This window comes from Mus pahari, chromosome 21 (genome assembly GCF_900095145.1).
Source record: "Mus pahari chromosome 21, PAHARI_EIJ_v1.1, whole genome shotgun sequence".
NCBI lineage: Eukaryota > Metazoa > Chordata > Mammalia > Rodentia > Muridae > Mus > Mus pahari.
This window is the reverse complement of record NC_034610.1, coordinates 6,188,323-6,206,509: the sequence shown is the minus strand read 5'-3', so window position 1 is coordinate 6,206,509 and position 18,187 is coordinate 6,188,323. Positions and strand designations below refer to the sequence as shown.

Genomic DNA, 18,187 nt, shown 5'->3' with positions numbered 1-18,187 from the left:
TCACTTGGTAGACCAGGCTGGCCTCGAACTCAGAAATCCGCCTGCCTCTGCCTCCCGAGTGCTGGGATTAAAGGCCTGCGCCACCAGGCCCGGCTGACTTCAATTTTTAAGGTGCTATTTAGAGGTGCCATTTAGTTAGGGTTTGGCTGCAGAACGTATAAAAGGTCACACATTTTACCTCTGAATGGACAAGTTAGAGTCTGAACACTGTCAGGACCATGTTGTATCTCAAATTAGTATGGCTCTCACTGGTTTGTTTTGTTTGTGTTTAAGTCATGGTGTAGTATTAGTGATGAGAAATATTTCCCGAGATTTCAACTGTCTGACCTTGTAAGTCAATTTATAAAAATCCCCACAAAGCCTTGGGATCATCTTGGTCTGCTTTGTTTTACTGCTTAATTAGCAAGTTGTCAAATGCAGCGCTGCGAGATGCAGACAGGCACTTTTTTTTTTTTTTTTACCTGTTCACTTACTTTTTATTGGGATAATGAGCTGAGGAATGACAGGTAAAATCTTGTTCCCTCCGTGTTCCAGCATGTCGTGGATTCCTTGCCGAGCAAAAAACTCATAGGGAAACGTCATTTCACAAAGCCCATCAAAAAACAGAGGCAGGTAATGATGGTAGTCCAACTTCTCAATCTCAACCTGTAAGGAGAGAGGAGAAACAGCTTGTGAAAAACAACTGTGCGGCAGTCTGTGTAGGGCAGTGTGCAGCGCTGGCCCCTGCTGTGGGCGGTGGTGGAGGTGGCAGCCGTGGCAGATGCCTCAGCCCTTCAGGTAGGTGTGACTGACTCTTGTACCTGGTCACCTGAAGCTGTGCCAGATGCCTTTGATCTCTGAGCAAAGTGAGCACGTTCTCAACTTTCAAATCTCAACAGTCAAGTGTCTTGGTCACATATCACCTGCACAGCAGGCATATTAGTAAACTGTTGATTTTGTTAGGATATTTTTTGTTTGTTTGCTTAGCATCCGGGCCAGGTTTGATCTTGAACTTCAGATCAGGATTCAATACAGGAACATTGAAAACACATGGGTAAGAACACAATGAAGGAAAGCCTGAAGCAGTTGACATTGGTAGACATGTTTCTATTAAGAACCTAGTAGGGGCTATACATGAATTTATTATAATGTAGCTGGCCAATCAGACGATTACAGTCATATGTTTCCTGGAACATGGGTGACAGTCTAATGCTGGTGCCACCAAGACAACAAGGGAACCCCGATCCAGTCTCCCCTTGGCTGCTTCTTGAGGAGCAGAGATGTGTCTGTCTCCACTACTGCATCCCTCATCCCCAACATCATGGCATGGCTTCCAGCCAGGCCCCTGTGACAACTCCAGCACCTTGGGAGCAGGGGGTGAAGACTAAATTCTAGGGCAGAGAACTCGGAAGGAGAAGAGGGGATCATGCATATGGAAGAAGGTGGTTTCTGCCTAGCTTTCCACTGTGTAGAGAAGCCAGCCTGACTCATCACCAGCAAGGTGGTGGTCTGATAGCAACTTAGCACAAACTCATCCACTCTGCACGACCACGGTGACTATCCCAATACATGTCGGCTTCCTTGTTTCCAAATCTATATGTACCTAGTTTCCTATGATCATCTAATTATGTGACCCTTGAGAAACGCCCATCTCCTTAATAGGATACTTTCTCTCTCAGCTTTCTGGTCTACCACAGTACACGGCTGCTACCTCCAGGATGTGGGAAGCCAGTAGCTGACAGCACATTTTCTTCAGGGTTTACTGTGAGTCTGGGAGAATCTGAATCTATGTCTACGGTTCTCCAAGCCAATCACAAATGCAGGAAGATACAAATCTCGGATGTACTTTACATTCCTTGTCAATTTACAAAACGTACTTGACTCCAGGAAAAGTATTATGGGCTAGCTTCTGAGTACTAATGTTTTCAAAAATCGCTGCACAGTCAAAGGTGTTTCTGGAGTGGTATGTTGCAGTGTGGGAAAACTGCTGCTGTATCACTTGGATACAAATGGTACAATGTTACTTATAAATTTACTTTGTAACCTGATTCAGAATCAGTGACTCCTGTACTATTTTTACTTATATTTTAAGTATACATAAAAATACAAAAATTTCATGTCACTAACCACAGCTATTCTTTGTTACTGAAACATATTTTGCATGCTTTCCTCTTTAGCACATAGTACTTGTACATGTGCCCTACATAATTAGAAAAATTTGAATTTTAATATGATCTCGAACTGTATTTTCATATGTTAAGTTATTTATAGGTACAGCTATCCCGACTTAACATGTATCATTTTTATGGTTATTGGTTTTATTTTTCATATTTCTTTCTATTTCACAGTTTTATTTGGTAGATTGTGCTTTATTTATGTTGGGTGTTTTTCCAGTGATGTTGAAGACAAAACTGCATGTTTAAATACTTGAATGCATCTATCCTTTCCATTTTCAGGCATTCTCAGATGTATGGGAGCGACGAGGAAGTTAAACATTTAACAAGATCACTGACAAACCACATTGTTTTTTATTGGATCCTGGTTTTGCTTCCTGTGATTGGAGGCAGCAATCCTATGACTCACAGAGGCAGCAGGGTTCATGATCCGGGTACTAGCAACACTGCCCTGGTGTCTTTAACACAACAGCCTTAACAGGTTTAACTAGTGTCCTAATTGTCGATACAGGGGAACCTGAGGCCCAGGGTGTTTAACTCCCCTAAGGTTGGTCATCTGCAGCCAGTAAATGGTGACTCAAGCCTGAGCCACCTGGGTGGGAGATGCCGTGCTGCCCTCAGGCTCTGTTGCTGAGCACATTGAGGGTCTGCACTGCTATATAACCTGGGGAATTGTCCCTTGCCCTGTGTCTTCCTATTCTTTATCACTACCAGGGTAGTCAGATGAGGTCTATTATGACCACCACTATAACGGCCTTGCTTAAAGTGTGTCCTCCCTTCCTCCCTCCCTTCCTTCCTTCCTCTCTCTGAATTATAAGTTTTGAGACGGAGGGCAGGGCTTGCTTTCCTTCTTCCATGGTGCAGTGTTTCTTTAACTGACAGGCGCTGATCACTCACATGACTCTTGTTTTCAAAAGTGGTGTAAAGAAAATTCATAAAGTAAGATAGAAAAGAGGGAGCAGTTGAAGACAGGGAAATATGATGAGATGGACAAAGACAGGGCCGTCCCTTGTCACTGACCACAGCCATGCTTTGTCACTGAAGAGTTCTCTCCATGGCCTGTTTGTACCTGGCACATTGACCATCAGTGCACTTCCGCTTCTGTGGCAACTCGCCATTGCCTGATGTTGGGACTGTCCATTAGATACAAGATGACATCATCCGTATGTAACTTTCTGCTCGAATGTCTTCTGGGGGAGCACATTAGGAGGGCAATATTGTCTTCTGTTACTGAGTTTGCCTAGGCCTTGGTAGGTCCTATTGGGGTCCACTTAGCACAGAAAGCTTCATGCACACCATGTAAAAACACATGGGGTTTAATAATACTTTATCTGAGTTTGATTTCTTTTTGTCCTCTTCCTCCCTCCCTCCCTCCCTCCCTCCCTCCATCTCTCCTTCCTTCCTATGCTCCCCTCTTCTATTTCCTTTTCCCTTCAATTTCTGCTAGGAGCAATAGGACCATTTCCACAGTAAAGTATTTCAAAAGAATCCTCTAGAGTGACTCCTGCAGCTCTCTACTTTTGTTCTCTTTACCCACTTTCCCACTTATTCCCTGATCTCTTTGATCAAGGCCGCCAGTGATACCTTTTATCTAACCCTCTCACCCCTCTCTGATCACATGAGTACAATACAGGCAGCCCCAGGAACGTACCCCCCCCCCCCGGCCTCCTTCACCACACCCCAAATGCTGAGTCCCTCCCATTTCTTTGGGGGCCAGACCTCTATTGCTCCTGATCAAAGTCCCACAGGGTCTCCCTGACCTGTGCTTTGGGTACATTCCCATCACACTCCCCTCTCTGGTATGTGCAGAGCTCTGGAGATTCACATGCCCCCACCCCTCCCCACAAGTTTCTATCCTTAGATGCCCGTTTCTATAGATCAGGTTGCCAGAACAAAACACTAGTGGCTAGGTACTCAAAACAGGCACTTAGTGCGGAGATGGCACCTGTCAAGTGTAATGAAGTCCTCAAATGCACACAAAAAAAATCTAGGTGTGGTAGTTGGCAAAACCAGATGTGGTGGTGGGCAAAGCCATGATGCTATGCTGTAGAGTGCTTTTAAATTTCTACTCTTGGTTCATTTAATTTTAAGCACAGTTTTTTATTATTCTAGTTGTGTAGTTTTCTGATTATAAGGTGACTAGTTTAATGCTTAATATAATGTATATTCTTCAAGAATCTCCACAAATAATAGCTTGAAATTTGGTAATCTTTTAATTAAAGTCTTTAAAATCCAGAAGCAGAAGATATTCTCTGGACTTGAACATGGACATGGTGTGTGTTGGATATAGGTACCACATCGGTTAGCAGCGCTTTGGAACTAAGCCAGGGATGAAAGTGCTCTTACACACAGACCCTTCTTTTGAACTTACAGAGACTTTGTAAGGGTCACAGTGCTTACAGTGCTGGGTCTCTTGGTTTTCCAGTGACCTTTGGCTAAGAGCAATACCTCCCTCATTGTGTTTTATTCCCTGAACAAATGTGCCAGGCTACAGTGCCATGCTGAATGGTAAAAAGCACAGTGCATTTAACAACTTTTGGACTATTCCAACCAGAGAGCATCACATTTTTTCCATGGTTGCATCAATCAGCCAATGAAATACAGAAAATATATGTTATCACAAACCATGTAATAATTTCTGAAGACACTGCTTAGAATTATAAACTGATATAATTAGCTATGAATGTATTATAGATTCATATGTACTTACTATGACATTTCTAAAACACCCAGAGGCAGCCACTGACTTGTTGCAGAAAGCCTTACGAATTCTACAAGTGTTAGGCACTGTCTGAGATAATATGTATAAAACAGTCCATATATATGGGTCCTATCTTTAAATGTGCATAGATACAGTCCTAGTAAATAACTTAAAAACTGTTTCAGCCATTCTATGTTTTAGCTATATTAAATATGCAACAAAATATGTAATGTTGTGTGTATACCTTTTGACACTAGAAGGTTTTTAACGTGAAAAGAGCTCTCTAGCATAGAAAAGGAGCCGGCGGCAGGAAGATGGCAGCCAAGGCTGAGATAAACCGTAAACTGCCAAAAACCCTCTACAACATGAAACAGAATGTGCTAGTAACACAGGCTAGGAAAGGAGCTGAGCTCTGGAAATCCTCAGACCCTGGGGATGGGGAGGGAATCCCATCTCGGAGGTAAGTGGAGGGCTCAGGGTGGTGACAGGTTACCTCAGGAGGGATCAGACCCAGGCTGAGATCATGAGGAGAGAAAAGAATTGAGCAAGAATGCCTGTGTGACCAGGGAACAGGGAACGTGTGAGGTTGCCTCCCTTGTGGCATGGGGACAAGAAGGCGTCTTTCCTTCATCTGCAGAAGCAGATAGCTTGATGAGAAACTCTCAGTGAAGGAAGTCTCAGAGAAACGAAGGCTCACAGGATATAAAGGCAAGAAGTTAAGTCTTGGCTAATGGCAATGACATTCACAGAGCCCAGACACAAGACAAATGGAAGACCATTAGCACTTACATAGTGTGAGGGACAAGAAGCAGTCGCCCAGAAAGTGCAGCTTCTGTGGTCAGATGTCCCCACTGTCAAATTTCTACCAATCACTAGTGACGGCTGACCCCAACTACTCATCAGACAAAAGGTTGGAGACTCAGGTGCCCCACCCCTCCCCACAAGATTCTATACTTGGATGCCCGTTGCTATAGATCAGGTTGCCAGAACAAAATACTAGTGGCTAAGTACTCAAAACAGGCACTTAGTGCGGAGATGGCACCTGTCAAGTGTAATGAAGTCCTCAAACGCACACACAAAAAAATCTAGGTGTGGTAGTTGGCAAAACCAGATGTGGTAGTGGGCATGGGCGGTGAGCTCTGGGGTGGGCAGCTCAAAATAAGAGGGAGAGATCTGAAAAGGGAGGCTTCAAAAATGCTTTAAAACTGATGAGGTGAGGGGACAGCTCAGTGGATAAAGTGCTAGCAACAAGTGTATGAGGACCTGAGTTCAGATTCTAAGAACCTGTGTAAAACCACACATGGTACGGTGCACCCATAATCCCATCACCCCTACAGGGATCTGGGGAATGGAAACAGGAGAACCCCTGGAAGCTCGAAGGGCAGCTCACCTGGCAGGCATAGACAGGTGTGAACACCCCACCACAACAAGGTGAAAGGCCAGTGCTGGCACTCGAGCTGCCCAGCAGCAGGTAGATGGTAGGAAAAGCCATTTCCGAAGAAATAATGGCCGAGAAGCGTTTGCAATTAAAGGTGTGTTCATGTGTTCAGATGAAAGATGCAGATAAAGAAAAACCCTAAAACATTCAAAGATTTGAAAGCAACTAGAGACAACTGACAGACTGTATACAGAGGATCAAAATTAAGACTGCGTTTCTCATTAACTGACTGGTAAAACTGGTGGACATTCTGGGAGAACAAAAGCCCTTCTGCCACAGCGCACCCCAGTGGTGGATTTACTACCAAAAACAAGGAGAAATTCAGTGCATGTAACAGCACTGAGGGGACATTTTTCTAACCTATGGCTCATCAAAGGTTTTTTTTTTTTTTTTTTTTTAAGGTTGACCGAATACAGGACAAAGAAGATATAATAAATATACTGTGGAGAAGTTGGCAAGAGAGAGTAACCACAGGCTATACACCTTTCAGAAATCATGAATAAAGTGGAGCCCTGATATGGGGCAGCAACAGTGGGAACACAAGTGAAACCAAGCCATGGCCAGTTCTGGCAGCAGTGACCTTTGCATATGGTAATCACATTGAAATGCAAAGATCTCCTGAAAAATGGAAACAAAATCAGCTTCCAGGAGAATGGGGTGGAGAAAAGGGAAGGAATCAAGCTCTAGAAACCCAGTGAGAGGCTCCTTAAATAGTCCTACCCGGGGAACAGACAGGCAGTGAGGAGGCCACATAAGAGAAAGCAAGGTAAGCCATATGGGTCAAGTCTACTCTCAGAAGACAGGCTGTCACGAGAGGAAACTGGATCTGGTTGTACATTAGCTTATCATGGACACATTCAAGATGAAGAGTGGGAGATAAGAGGTAGGATAAATCCTAGGAGGGATTACTTTATCAGAATATATATATATATATATATATATATATATATATATATATATATGTATACATACATATATACACACACATATATATACATATGTGACATATATTTGACAGTCTATATTTTTGACTGCACATATGTGTATATATGTACATACATATATGATAGTATATATTTTGACATATATCTATATATATATCTATATATATATGCTGTTATAACTGGCACACAGATACCACATACACACTCACACAAACACACACACATATGCCCAAATGCACATGCCATTTTGACGGATTTTGCCAGGTAGTGTGTCACAGAGATGGTATCAAGTTATAGCCCCATAAGCAACAAACAAGTACCTGTGTTCTTATTGTTTATCCAGAAGGCATGCTACCAGAGGTTGATTCTTAACAATATTAGAGGTAAATGGTATTTCAGTGCGGCTTTAACTGCCATTTCTCTTTCTGTGCACACAACCAGCTTTCAAAGGCAGTTTTGAAAGCCATTTATACACTCTCTCCTGTGAATTATACTTTCATATGCTATGCAATTTTTCACTATGAATCATTGGTTTTCTTTCTCAGGTCTTTTATTTGGGGCGGGGCACAGTCATTTGTATGTGGAAGGGACATGTCGTTTTTTTCTTTTGCTAATGCAGCCATTGTTATGCTGCTGAAAATGCCAATTTTTTATGGGTTCTGATGTTTGAATTATTATTAGAAAGGCTTTTCTTCAATCTCGTGCCATAGAGAATACAACCAATTAGAAGACATCCCAGTACTTCCATGATTCCTTTCCATTTGAATCATTAATGTATTTGTGAGTTTCTGCTGTGATACAAGGTTCGTTTTCAGCTGGTACCCAGCTGTCTACTCCACTTAGAGAAATTCAACTTTTACAGCCAAGTTCTACCTGGGTTTCTTCTCTTTCCTTGACCTGGCTATGATTCACAAATCTGCATCTGTTTTATTTAATTATGGCAACTGGCCAATAGCTGTTAATATCTTGTTGGCTAGATATATTCACACACTTTTATTGTTACCATAGTTTTCTTCCTAATTTTTTTTTAAATATAAAACTTCAAAATACAATTGAGACATCATTTCCACTTTGTGGATCCACACAGAACTTTAATTTGACAACAACAAAAAGTGCATTCTTTGAAAATATATTGCAAATATTTTTGAAAGCTAAAAACATACTAAGCCATAAAAGGAGTCTCAAGGGACCCTAAAATATCTATCCTGGTTGTCATATTTATTTTAAAGAAAATTAAACAAAAATACTTAGTAAGGCAAAAGCCAGACTTCTAATCCTCACAGATTTAGAAATTTACAAATTTAGACATTCGTTTGAATTACCCATAAATCATCAAGAAAAATCACTACAGAAAAAAATTTAGGCATCGAATCACAATGAAAGTATGTAACCTCTAAAGAAAAGAATAATGTCCTTTGCAGAGATGTCTTGTAAGGAGAGGAGGATAAAGATGGCCACAGAAAGCAGCAGCTGAGGCCCGGCTCAAAGCTGCAGTCACGTGGAGACACCTGAACCTCATGAGATCCAGACTCCAAGAGTATACGCAGAACCAGGGCCTGCTGGGCGAAGTGCTGGACACTTCAGGATTACAAGCTTAGATGGAGTCTGAGGGAAGATGTGCCAGCGAGCATGGCACTCCATGGTGAAGCCCTGAAGGCATCCCTTCCTTCAGCGCTGTTGCTGAGGAGGTCCTGCTAGCATAGCAGACAAGGAGAGAAAATCATCCTGACAGTACGCAGGGAGAAAGGAAATTGTCCAGAGTGAGGCTGAGTGGCTGTCTATGAAGTGCATTGGTGGGCTTTACAATCACATCTACCCAGCAAAGGAACTCAAAGTTTTGGCTGACTGGGAATCGATGGACCAAAAAGAACAGCATTCATCCCCATATGTGCTAAAACATACTGAGAAAATGTTTTTTTTCAGAAGTTCACAATTGAATAAAATGAGTCCACTAAGAAATAAAACTAACACTTGGTATATAGGCTTTATGGAGAAAATTAATTAATTATTGGTAAGTATAGATGCAAGGCAGGAAATATTTTTAGGGGATCAATGGACACATTGGTCAGGCTCATAGATAGATGGAAACTTACAAAAAATGATACTCTGTGGCAATTCCTCATTGTCTGAATGGCCACTGTTTTATATAAATACCGATGACTCTGTCTAGGGAAAGGATATTAATTATAGAGTCACAAATCTAGATGTGGAGGAGAAAATCAAATTACTTTGTACAATAACCTTATTTTAAGTTTCTGTCAGAAATGCTACCAAGACAGTTAAAGGTCAGTTGTAAGCAGATCTCGAATTTATTCACACTTAACCTTTATTATCGAGAAATTTTATGTTCGTAACTGTAGCAGTCAATGAATGATCCTTTCACGTGTAATAAATAAAAAAAGAGTCCTATGTTTTGTAGCTTTGCACATTCCCACTCTCCATCACTTGCCAAAAAGTTAAGGGGAGAAACAATTTAGAAACTTAAAAGTACCATTTACTTTAACCAAAGAGAAACAGAAAGGGGTGAAGTGTGTATAAAAATACAGTGTTAAAAGTTTTTCTTCCCTTTATCACAATTCTGAACAGTGCTAAGGACGCCACATTTTGGAGAGGTACGGGGGCGGGGCTGTATCTGGGGGTAGCACATGTTCATAAAACAAAGCAGGAAATGTGTGACAGGCCTGGAACATCTCAGCAGAATTTCAGGAACTGGAAGGAAGTCACTCTTCGTGGCTCCTGTCACTGGTATTAATTGTAGAACATGTCAGCATTTAACAACTGTCCTTGAATGCAGTGCAGTTGATCTCAATACACCCATCAAGGCAATGTCAAGAAGGACCAACCATGGGGGGGGGGCAGCGGGGACAGAGGGCAGCGGAGCTCAGTCTCTTCCACTCAGCATGTATCAGAGAGAAGTTGGTTATAATTTATTCACGCTATTTTTCCTCAAGATTTCTTATATTTCCTAGTCAGTAAGCTAAAGCAAAAATTAAAAATAAAGCAATCACAGAAGGTAATGTTGCACATAGTTAGATGCCCGAGTGGAGTGGACAAGGATGCTTAGGAAGAGGCCTGATCGAGAGAAACGAGGGATAACTATGGGATGGAGTGAATGGGAGAATGTATCATCAGGCGGAGGGCTCTGGCAAGACTCGAAAATGAGCGAGATGGTTAGCGTTCAGAGAAAGTGCCCCTGAGGAAAGCCAGGTGGAAGGCAGCCAGAGCTTATTTGGGAGGCAGTGTCTGGTTTGGGCTGACGTGACCTGGGTTGGGGTGACTGGTCAGGTAGTTCTACAGAGGCAGAGGGGCCTCTGTGTCAGGTGGATACTGGACTAGACATTTTAAAGAAGGTTAGAGATGATGGAATACAAGTGTGATTAATAATGACCCAGTGGTGGCTGTGTAAAGATCAGGGAGATTGAAGAGTCAACACATAACTCACAGTGGGAGTTCAAGGGTGAAGCCACAGGGGCCTGACTCATGGTCACCATCGCTGACACAAGACAAGAAAGAAACGACAGAGAAAGGATCCACTTATCTATCTACCACCTGTCTGTCTGTCTGTCTGTCTGTGTATGTATGTATGTATGTATGTATGTATGTATGTATGTATGTATGTATGTATCTATCTATCTATCTATCTATCTATCTGTGTCTATCTATGTATCTGTGTATCTATATATGTTTGTATGTATGTATGTATCTATGTTTGTATGTATGTATGAATGTATCTACCTACATACCTACCTATCATCGATCTATGGGAGAAATAGAGAAATGCTGAACAGGGTTATGTGATTAACTAGGCACACGGAACTAAGGAAAGGGTGGTATACATATGACAGTCATGCCTTAAAATTTGGGACAGACAACAAGACACTGACTGCCAGAATCAGGAGTTGCACAGGGACTGGAGTAATAGGTCATGTGTTCACCCTGGGGTTTAGGATGAGACTGGGTGGATACCACCAAAGACTTAAAAGTTACACACAGAACTAGCATGGCAGATAGCAGATACTCTGTGTGAAGGTCATGGTAGTCAGCGGGGCATGAGGAGAGATCCCTGAGAAAAATCTCTTCACCCAGAAGACAAGGTGGTCAAACTGACATCTAAAGAGGAAAGCATCCCGTAGGCTGACTGCTTGTGACCTTGGCCTGAAGGACAACTACGGGTTGGAAGTTTGGCTATGTGCCACAGAGGAAGGAAATGACTAAAACCAGGAAAATCTGGCTGAGTGTACACAGTCAGTTAGCTACACCAGAGGGAAGGAAGTACAAGTCTTGGCACTAGAAGTATTTCTGGAGAAATCTGAGCCGTGTCGTGGGGAGGGACTATCATCAGACCCCCATTCCTTTCTCCCAACCACTGCGATGCTACCAGATCCAAAGACAGACTAGGAATCTCCAGGTCGCTGAGTGCTGTTCTCTGTGTTCTTGGGCATGTCCCATGCAACACCAGCAGGTCTGGGTGGGTACGGCCAGATGAGAGCTCTGAGAAGATCCTGTTGTTGAGAAGATTTCTTCAAATCTACCAATTAATGTTTTATCTTCTTTCTAGCAAGAAGGCATGTTTTGGCGTTTTCAGATGGCACGGTGGGTGCTTGTATCTTGTGAGACCAAGTAGATTACCTGTGGACTCCTTTCAAAGCTCTAAGAGCATCAAACTCTTGAACATGATGGGTCCCTTTGGCTCATAGGACAGCTTAAAAAGATGACAGCGATGGCAGAGTCATTGTTAAAGCTTACTGGAGGATGTGCAGCCAGTTACAAAGAGCGTGCCAGCTACTGTGGCTGTGTCTGGCAAGTTGCTGATGGGAGGGAGCAACAGGTCCTCAGACATATAATCTGCATACAAGGGAGGAAGGGCACCGGCTCTAGGCTCATCTCTGTTTATCCGCACAAGTGAGCTCGCTAATCACTCCATGTCTCAGTCTCCTCATCTGTAAAGTAGGGCAATGACAGCACTTGCCTCACAGGAACTGCTGAGACTGAAGTTGGATGAAAGCTGAGATGTTTCCCTGGCTAACAGAAGGCATGGAGAAGTAAAAGCTATGGAAGTGACCATAGAGAACTGTGTGCTGCTTTTTCATTGTGTGCCTTACTGCTCCTATCTTAGCGGTTCCACTGATGTGATAAAATGTCAGGACCAAAAGCAAATTGGGGTTGACTTGGCCTCTTCCTCCACAGCTCTGTTCATCATTGAAGGAAGTCAAGACAGAAATCAAGCAGGGCTAGAGCCTGGAGACAGGAGCTGATGCAGACGTCATGGAGGGTGCTGCCTACTGGCTGGCTTGCTCGAATGGCTTACTCAGCCTGCTTTCTTATAGAACCCAGGAGCATCAGCCCAGGAGTAGCACCAGTCACAGTGGCCTGGGCCCTCCCTCATAGATCACGAATTAAGAAAATGCCCTACAGACTTGCCTGCAGTTTAATCTTATGGAGAATTTTTCTTAATTGAGGTTCCCTCCCCTCAAACTGATATAAAACTGGCCAGCCAGCTTCCTGAATGGAACCCTTCAGTTTACTTTTCCATATTCAACACCTTCTGACAATTTCCCCCACTCACTCGAGGGACAAATCATCTTTCCAGTGGGCCAGTGTTTTCTTAGACCGGTCTGATGTCACCCCTGCCCTGCTGCTGACAGCCACTAAAGGGTAGACATCACTTGTGAAGCACACAGAGATGAAGCCCAGAGAGCTCTTGGGGTGAAGCCAGCAGACTCTAGTGCCTGACCGTGCAGTGGAACTTTGAAGCAGGCCAAAACACTCCTTCAGATTAGTACACCATTCTTGGACTTTTCATGGGATAATTAGAAATCGAAGGAATAGGAATGAAATGCGGAAACTTCCATCATTACTGTAATAAAGCACTTTATAAAATTTATTTGGAGTATAAACAGGTTCATGTTCATAAAAGACTAGAGATATGTTCTAAAATGATAAAAATAATAACATACAATGTTAATGGGTGTCACACTTCTTAACAAGGGAGTTCACTAATTTTTAAAAAAGAAAACAAATTATCTCTCTAGTGGTACTTCTGCTTTCGGAGCTTAACCATGGGCCACACACCCAGGGTGCTTTGCTTTTATGGCACAGTATTAATAATCATGTTATCCAGATGTTTTGGGCTTGTACTCCAACAGGACGTGGGGAGACAGGATGAGTACAGAAGTTGGGAGTACTGGAAACATGTGCCCCCCAGAGCTTGGAGGAGGATGCTGCATTTCCTCTGTCTGCTTCTTAGTCTATGGGTCTACAGACCGTGCCCCAGACACAGTGGATACTTCTCCAGCCCGCAGAGAAGGAACACATCTGTGTAGGTAAAGCCCCGTGGTTTATGGTAGAAGCTCACAGTCTAAGCTACCTGGCACTTGGCAAGTGGCCAAATCATCAGATTCTCAAATGACCGCAATGGGTTCAGTCCTCTCTGTCATTCTCCAGGGTATGGTCCAGACTCCCTTCTAAAAACACTGTGGACCACAGCTGTGAAAGGCCCCCCACTCTATGTACAAGGGTGGTGCCTAAACACTGGACCACCCAGGCTCTGTCCACCAGTTCCCCTTCCAGCCTCACTGTGACATTGCCCTCTATGTCCAAAGTTCCAGTTGCAATGGATAGGCCACTCTTTGCTGAAGATGCTCCAGAATCCTAGAATGCTTCCTCACTTTTCTCTATCCCTTTTGAATTTTTGTACATCACAGCAGTTCAGAGTACAGGTGTTTCATCTCTTTCCTGTCTCAGCTGCAAGTTAGCTATATGATCTTGTGCAAGTCATGTTTGGGTTCCTCACGCAAATGGGGATGTTATTAGAACACAATTCAGCCACCTTTGGTAAATAGCACACTTGGCTCATTCATGTAAACCTCTAAGCACTGGCTGGCATGTGTTCATCCTCATTATTGACACCTTATTGTAATAGCATTAGACGCATTTTAATTGCATGAGCAATTAATGAATGTGTAGTCAAATATTTACCTAGATCCCAATAGGAATTAAGTCTCTTGTTGTCTTTGTAGCCAAAGCAGGGGAGTGGGAGTAGAAGCTCTGAGACACAAGGGACTCTGTAGGATCGGAGAGAGAGAATGGAAGTCAATGGCCAGCATCATGCTCCCCAGATGCTGCACATGGGTTGAAGGATGCTCACATGTGCGTGTCTCATGTATGCACATGCACCTGAAGACACAAATGTGATGCAAATGGGGAGACTGAAGAAAACCTGGAGGGTCTGGAGTATATGCTGGAGGAGGACAGCAATTGGCTATGGTAGTTTATTTCTCAGGATATGGGCCAAGAAAGTTGCAAGCTACAGCAGAAACTGGTGGCGATCATGCCAAGTCAGGGACAATGTGCCACATTGTTAAGTCTTCAGCACTGGTGTGAGCTGGGCTATGGAGACAGCCTGCAGCCAAGCTTCAGTAACATCATTAGATATCTTGAGTTATAAAGGAAAAGATGAAGGGCCAGCTCCAACCATGAGAACTTTTGCTATGAACACAAGGATGGAGGCCCTGTCTAAGCCCCAGATGAGGTAACCCACTAGGCCATCTGAAGATACAGGAGAAAGAAAAGATGGCAAGAGCGAACTGAATCCACACACTCCATTCCATGGAGGCCAGCGGAGCTGCCCATACTTGGTGACACCAAGTGAGAGAGACAGGGACAGAAGGGAGGGAAGAGAAGCCTTAGGAGAAAGAATTGCTCGCTGCCTCTACCTCTCACTTTCTAGATAGAAACACAATTTCCCAGAGCAACAAGAGGATAGAAAGAGACGGTCGAGCTTTGATATGTCTTGCAAGTGTAGGGGGTCTCACACACACACACGCACACACACACACACACACACACACACACACACGCACGCACGCACGCACGCACGCACGCACATGCACACGCACACGCACACGCACCACACACCCATGCACACTTACAATTAATAAAACACTCACAACTGCCTTCTTCTGTGTCTGTATTTGACCCAGTATTCTCATGGCTCAGGATCTGTCACACAGACCAGATGAAAACAGATGAATGAATTAATGAATCTGCTTTTTAATTGACACTCCTCTTTATGGATCACCACTTCTTCCCCATCCCTGGAAATTTCTTCAAAATAACGTGTTAAGCAAGCGTTGGTCTCAGGCTTTCTGGATCTGGTCATCTGGGATAACAAGTCATTTTGTATGACTTGAAATCCTTCATTTCAATCTCCCTTTGATTCTCCAGTGAGAACTGACACCCTGTCCGGGTGAAATGACTCACCCAAAGGCAGAGAGGGACTGAATTGGCCTCTAAACAATTCTAACTTATTTGGGCCCATTGTTCTTTTTCAACTGAAAGGGGCTTTTGATTTCATTTAGTTTCCTGTACTTCCATTTCATGAAATGTGCCAAACAAGGCCCCATTATTAGGCCGGTCAGGCCCTGCCTCATGGCGGCCTCTGTGTTATGACCCACAGCACAGCTAGCATTCCAGGGACACCACATGGATGGGGTCAGGACTCACAGTCACAGGGAGACCTTTTCTTTCTCTCTTGCCTTTTTATTACGCAGGGTTAGCAAGGCCACTTTCATGCACATATAGGATATACTTTGAGTCTATCTTCCCATGACCCAACATTCCCCCTTCGCCTCTTCCCTCTAAAGCTTTACATCAAGTTCATGGCCTCGGTATGTGTGTGATTTATGCATCTAAAACATTTAGGGCCCACAGATGAGAGGAAACACAGTATTTGTGTTTCTGAGACTGACTTAAGTCACTTAATATGATTCTTTCCATTTGCACCCATTTTCCTGCAGATAACATAGCCTCATTCTTTATGACTGGAAAAAATATTCCAGTATACATACAAGCCACAGTTTCTTTCCACTGACGGGCACCTAGGCTGGTTTCATTACTCAGCTTTGAGTGCTGTGTAAAACTGACGTGCAAGTGTCTGTGATATACTGACTTGAATCAGATATTTGATTAAATATCAAGACATGGTTAAACTGAGACATGTGTTGGCTCTATCTTCAGCTTTCTGAGCAGTCGCAGAAACACTCAGAAGCTATACGGAACTCAGCACTGAGACCCACTACGGACTCTGGGTGCAGAAAAGCGATCTTCACATGAGAACAGTTGCTTCTATGTATATGCTTGGCCTTGCTTGTGCAGGCTAATGCAGATGCTCAGACTCTTGGCCTGCCGCTGCAACGCTGCAGCGTTGCAGCTTTTCTCCAAATGAGATTCTTATTACTTCACAGAGAAGGAAAAGGTACAAAGGAAGTAATTAATGCAAAGCCTTGTTTCACCCATCTTACCTGAGCAGATTTTCCTTCTAGTTGCACAAAGACTTGGCTTCTATTACTTACACAGCTCCCATTCCTTCCTCTTTCTCCTTTTTACATGCTCTTCTCTGCTGGCCCCAACTTACTTCTGGAAGTGCAGCCAACACAGACCTCCTTCGTTGTAAGAATTGGGTTTTTTCAAAAACACAGCTTCAAAATCAAGTGCTCTGTGGTTGGTCTGTTGATTGAATTCAACACCACAGTCAAGCAGCCAAGCTGTCCTCTGTGCCACACAGAATGGACCAACTGGTTCCCCACCTGACCACAGAATGCTTATGTGCCAGAGACTTTTATGTCAATGTGACACAAACTAAAGTCATCCAAGAGAAGGGAACCTCATTTAAGAAAATGACTGTAAGAGTGGGCTGTAGGGCATTTTAATTAGGGATTGGTGAGAGAGGGTCCAGCCAGTGTGAGTGCTGCCAGGCCTGGGCAGGTGGTCCTGGGTTCCATAAGAAAGCAGGCTGAGCAAGCTAATAAACAACACCCCTCCATGGCCTCTGCATCAGCTCCTGCCTCCAGGCTCCTGCCCTGGATTGAGTTCCTATCCTGATTCCCTTTAGTGGTGGACTGTGACATGGAAGTGTTAGCCAAGTTAACCCTTTCCTTCCCTACTTGTTTTTGATCATGGTGTTTCAGCATAGCACTAGAAACCCTAAGACAGGTGGCAAGTACTCCACAAGTCACAAGTAGACATGTATCACCCAAAAGCAGAACAAGGGAGATCTTTTCATATCTCTTTTTCTCAAAAACAAGTCCTCTCCTTTTTTATCCTTAGAATTGAGTTGGAATTTCATCCTAACTAATGTCAACCAAATTATCACTGTCATACAAATGCATTCAACAAACCCCATGCCCTTGGAGAAAGGACCTGCAGGTAAGGGGAGAGGTCACAAAGAGTCCAGTGGACAGCAAGCAAGAGAAGTGAAGAAGCTCATCAGTAAAAGGCTGAGAGGATTCAAGAAGCCATCCCAACTACCCTTGGCCAGGGCAGGCCCCCACAACTGCTGGAACTCATTACTACCTTGACAAGTTAAAGCAATACACCAGAAGTCTAAAACAGTTTACATTTAAAGAACACTATAGACACTACTAGAAGGCACCATGATCTAGTAGACACAGTAAAGTTGCAGGGTACTTTTATATATACCAATGGGGTACTCCCAGAGAAAGACATTAGGAAAATATCCCATTCAAACAGCTTTTCAAAAGTGCCTGGAAATTCACATAACCAAAGATCTTTACAATGAAAATTTCAAGAGATTGAAAAAGGAAACGGAAGAAGAAACCAGATCAGGGAAAGAACTTCAGTGCTCCTAGTTTGACAGAACTAATACTGTGAAAATGACTATGCTACCAGAATCAGCCTACAGGTTTAATATAATCCCTATCAAAGTTTTGATGTTTTATATTTTACAGATCTAGGAAAACAATTCGGAAACTCAGATGGAACCACAAAAGACCATGGGTAGCCCAGCAATTAAGTAATCATAAGTAGTAAGGACACAGCTGGAGGTACGATACCTAAGCTCAAATCATACTGCAGATCTATAACCTCTGGTTCTCTCCACACACACACACACACACACACACACACACACACACACACACACACACACACA

At 43.3% G+C, this 18,187-nt stretch overlaps 1 protein-coding gene across 2 annotated transcripts in view; it reads right to left on the bottom strand.

The window, feature by feature from the left end:
• Pacrg (parkin coregulated) overlaps positions 1-18,187 on the bottom strand; it is a 419,131-nt gene that overhangs the window by 191,450 nt on the left and 209,494 nt on the right. For both annotated transcript variants that reach the window (XM_021221476.1, XM_029533070.1), the window contains exon 3: positions 474-645. In XM_021221476.1, the coding sequence (XP_021077135.1) occupies positions 474-645 (172 nt within the window). The remainder of the gene's footprint in view (positions 1-473; positions 646-18,187) is intronic.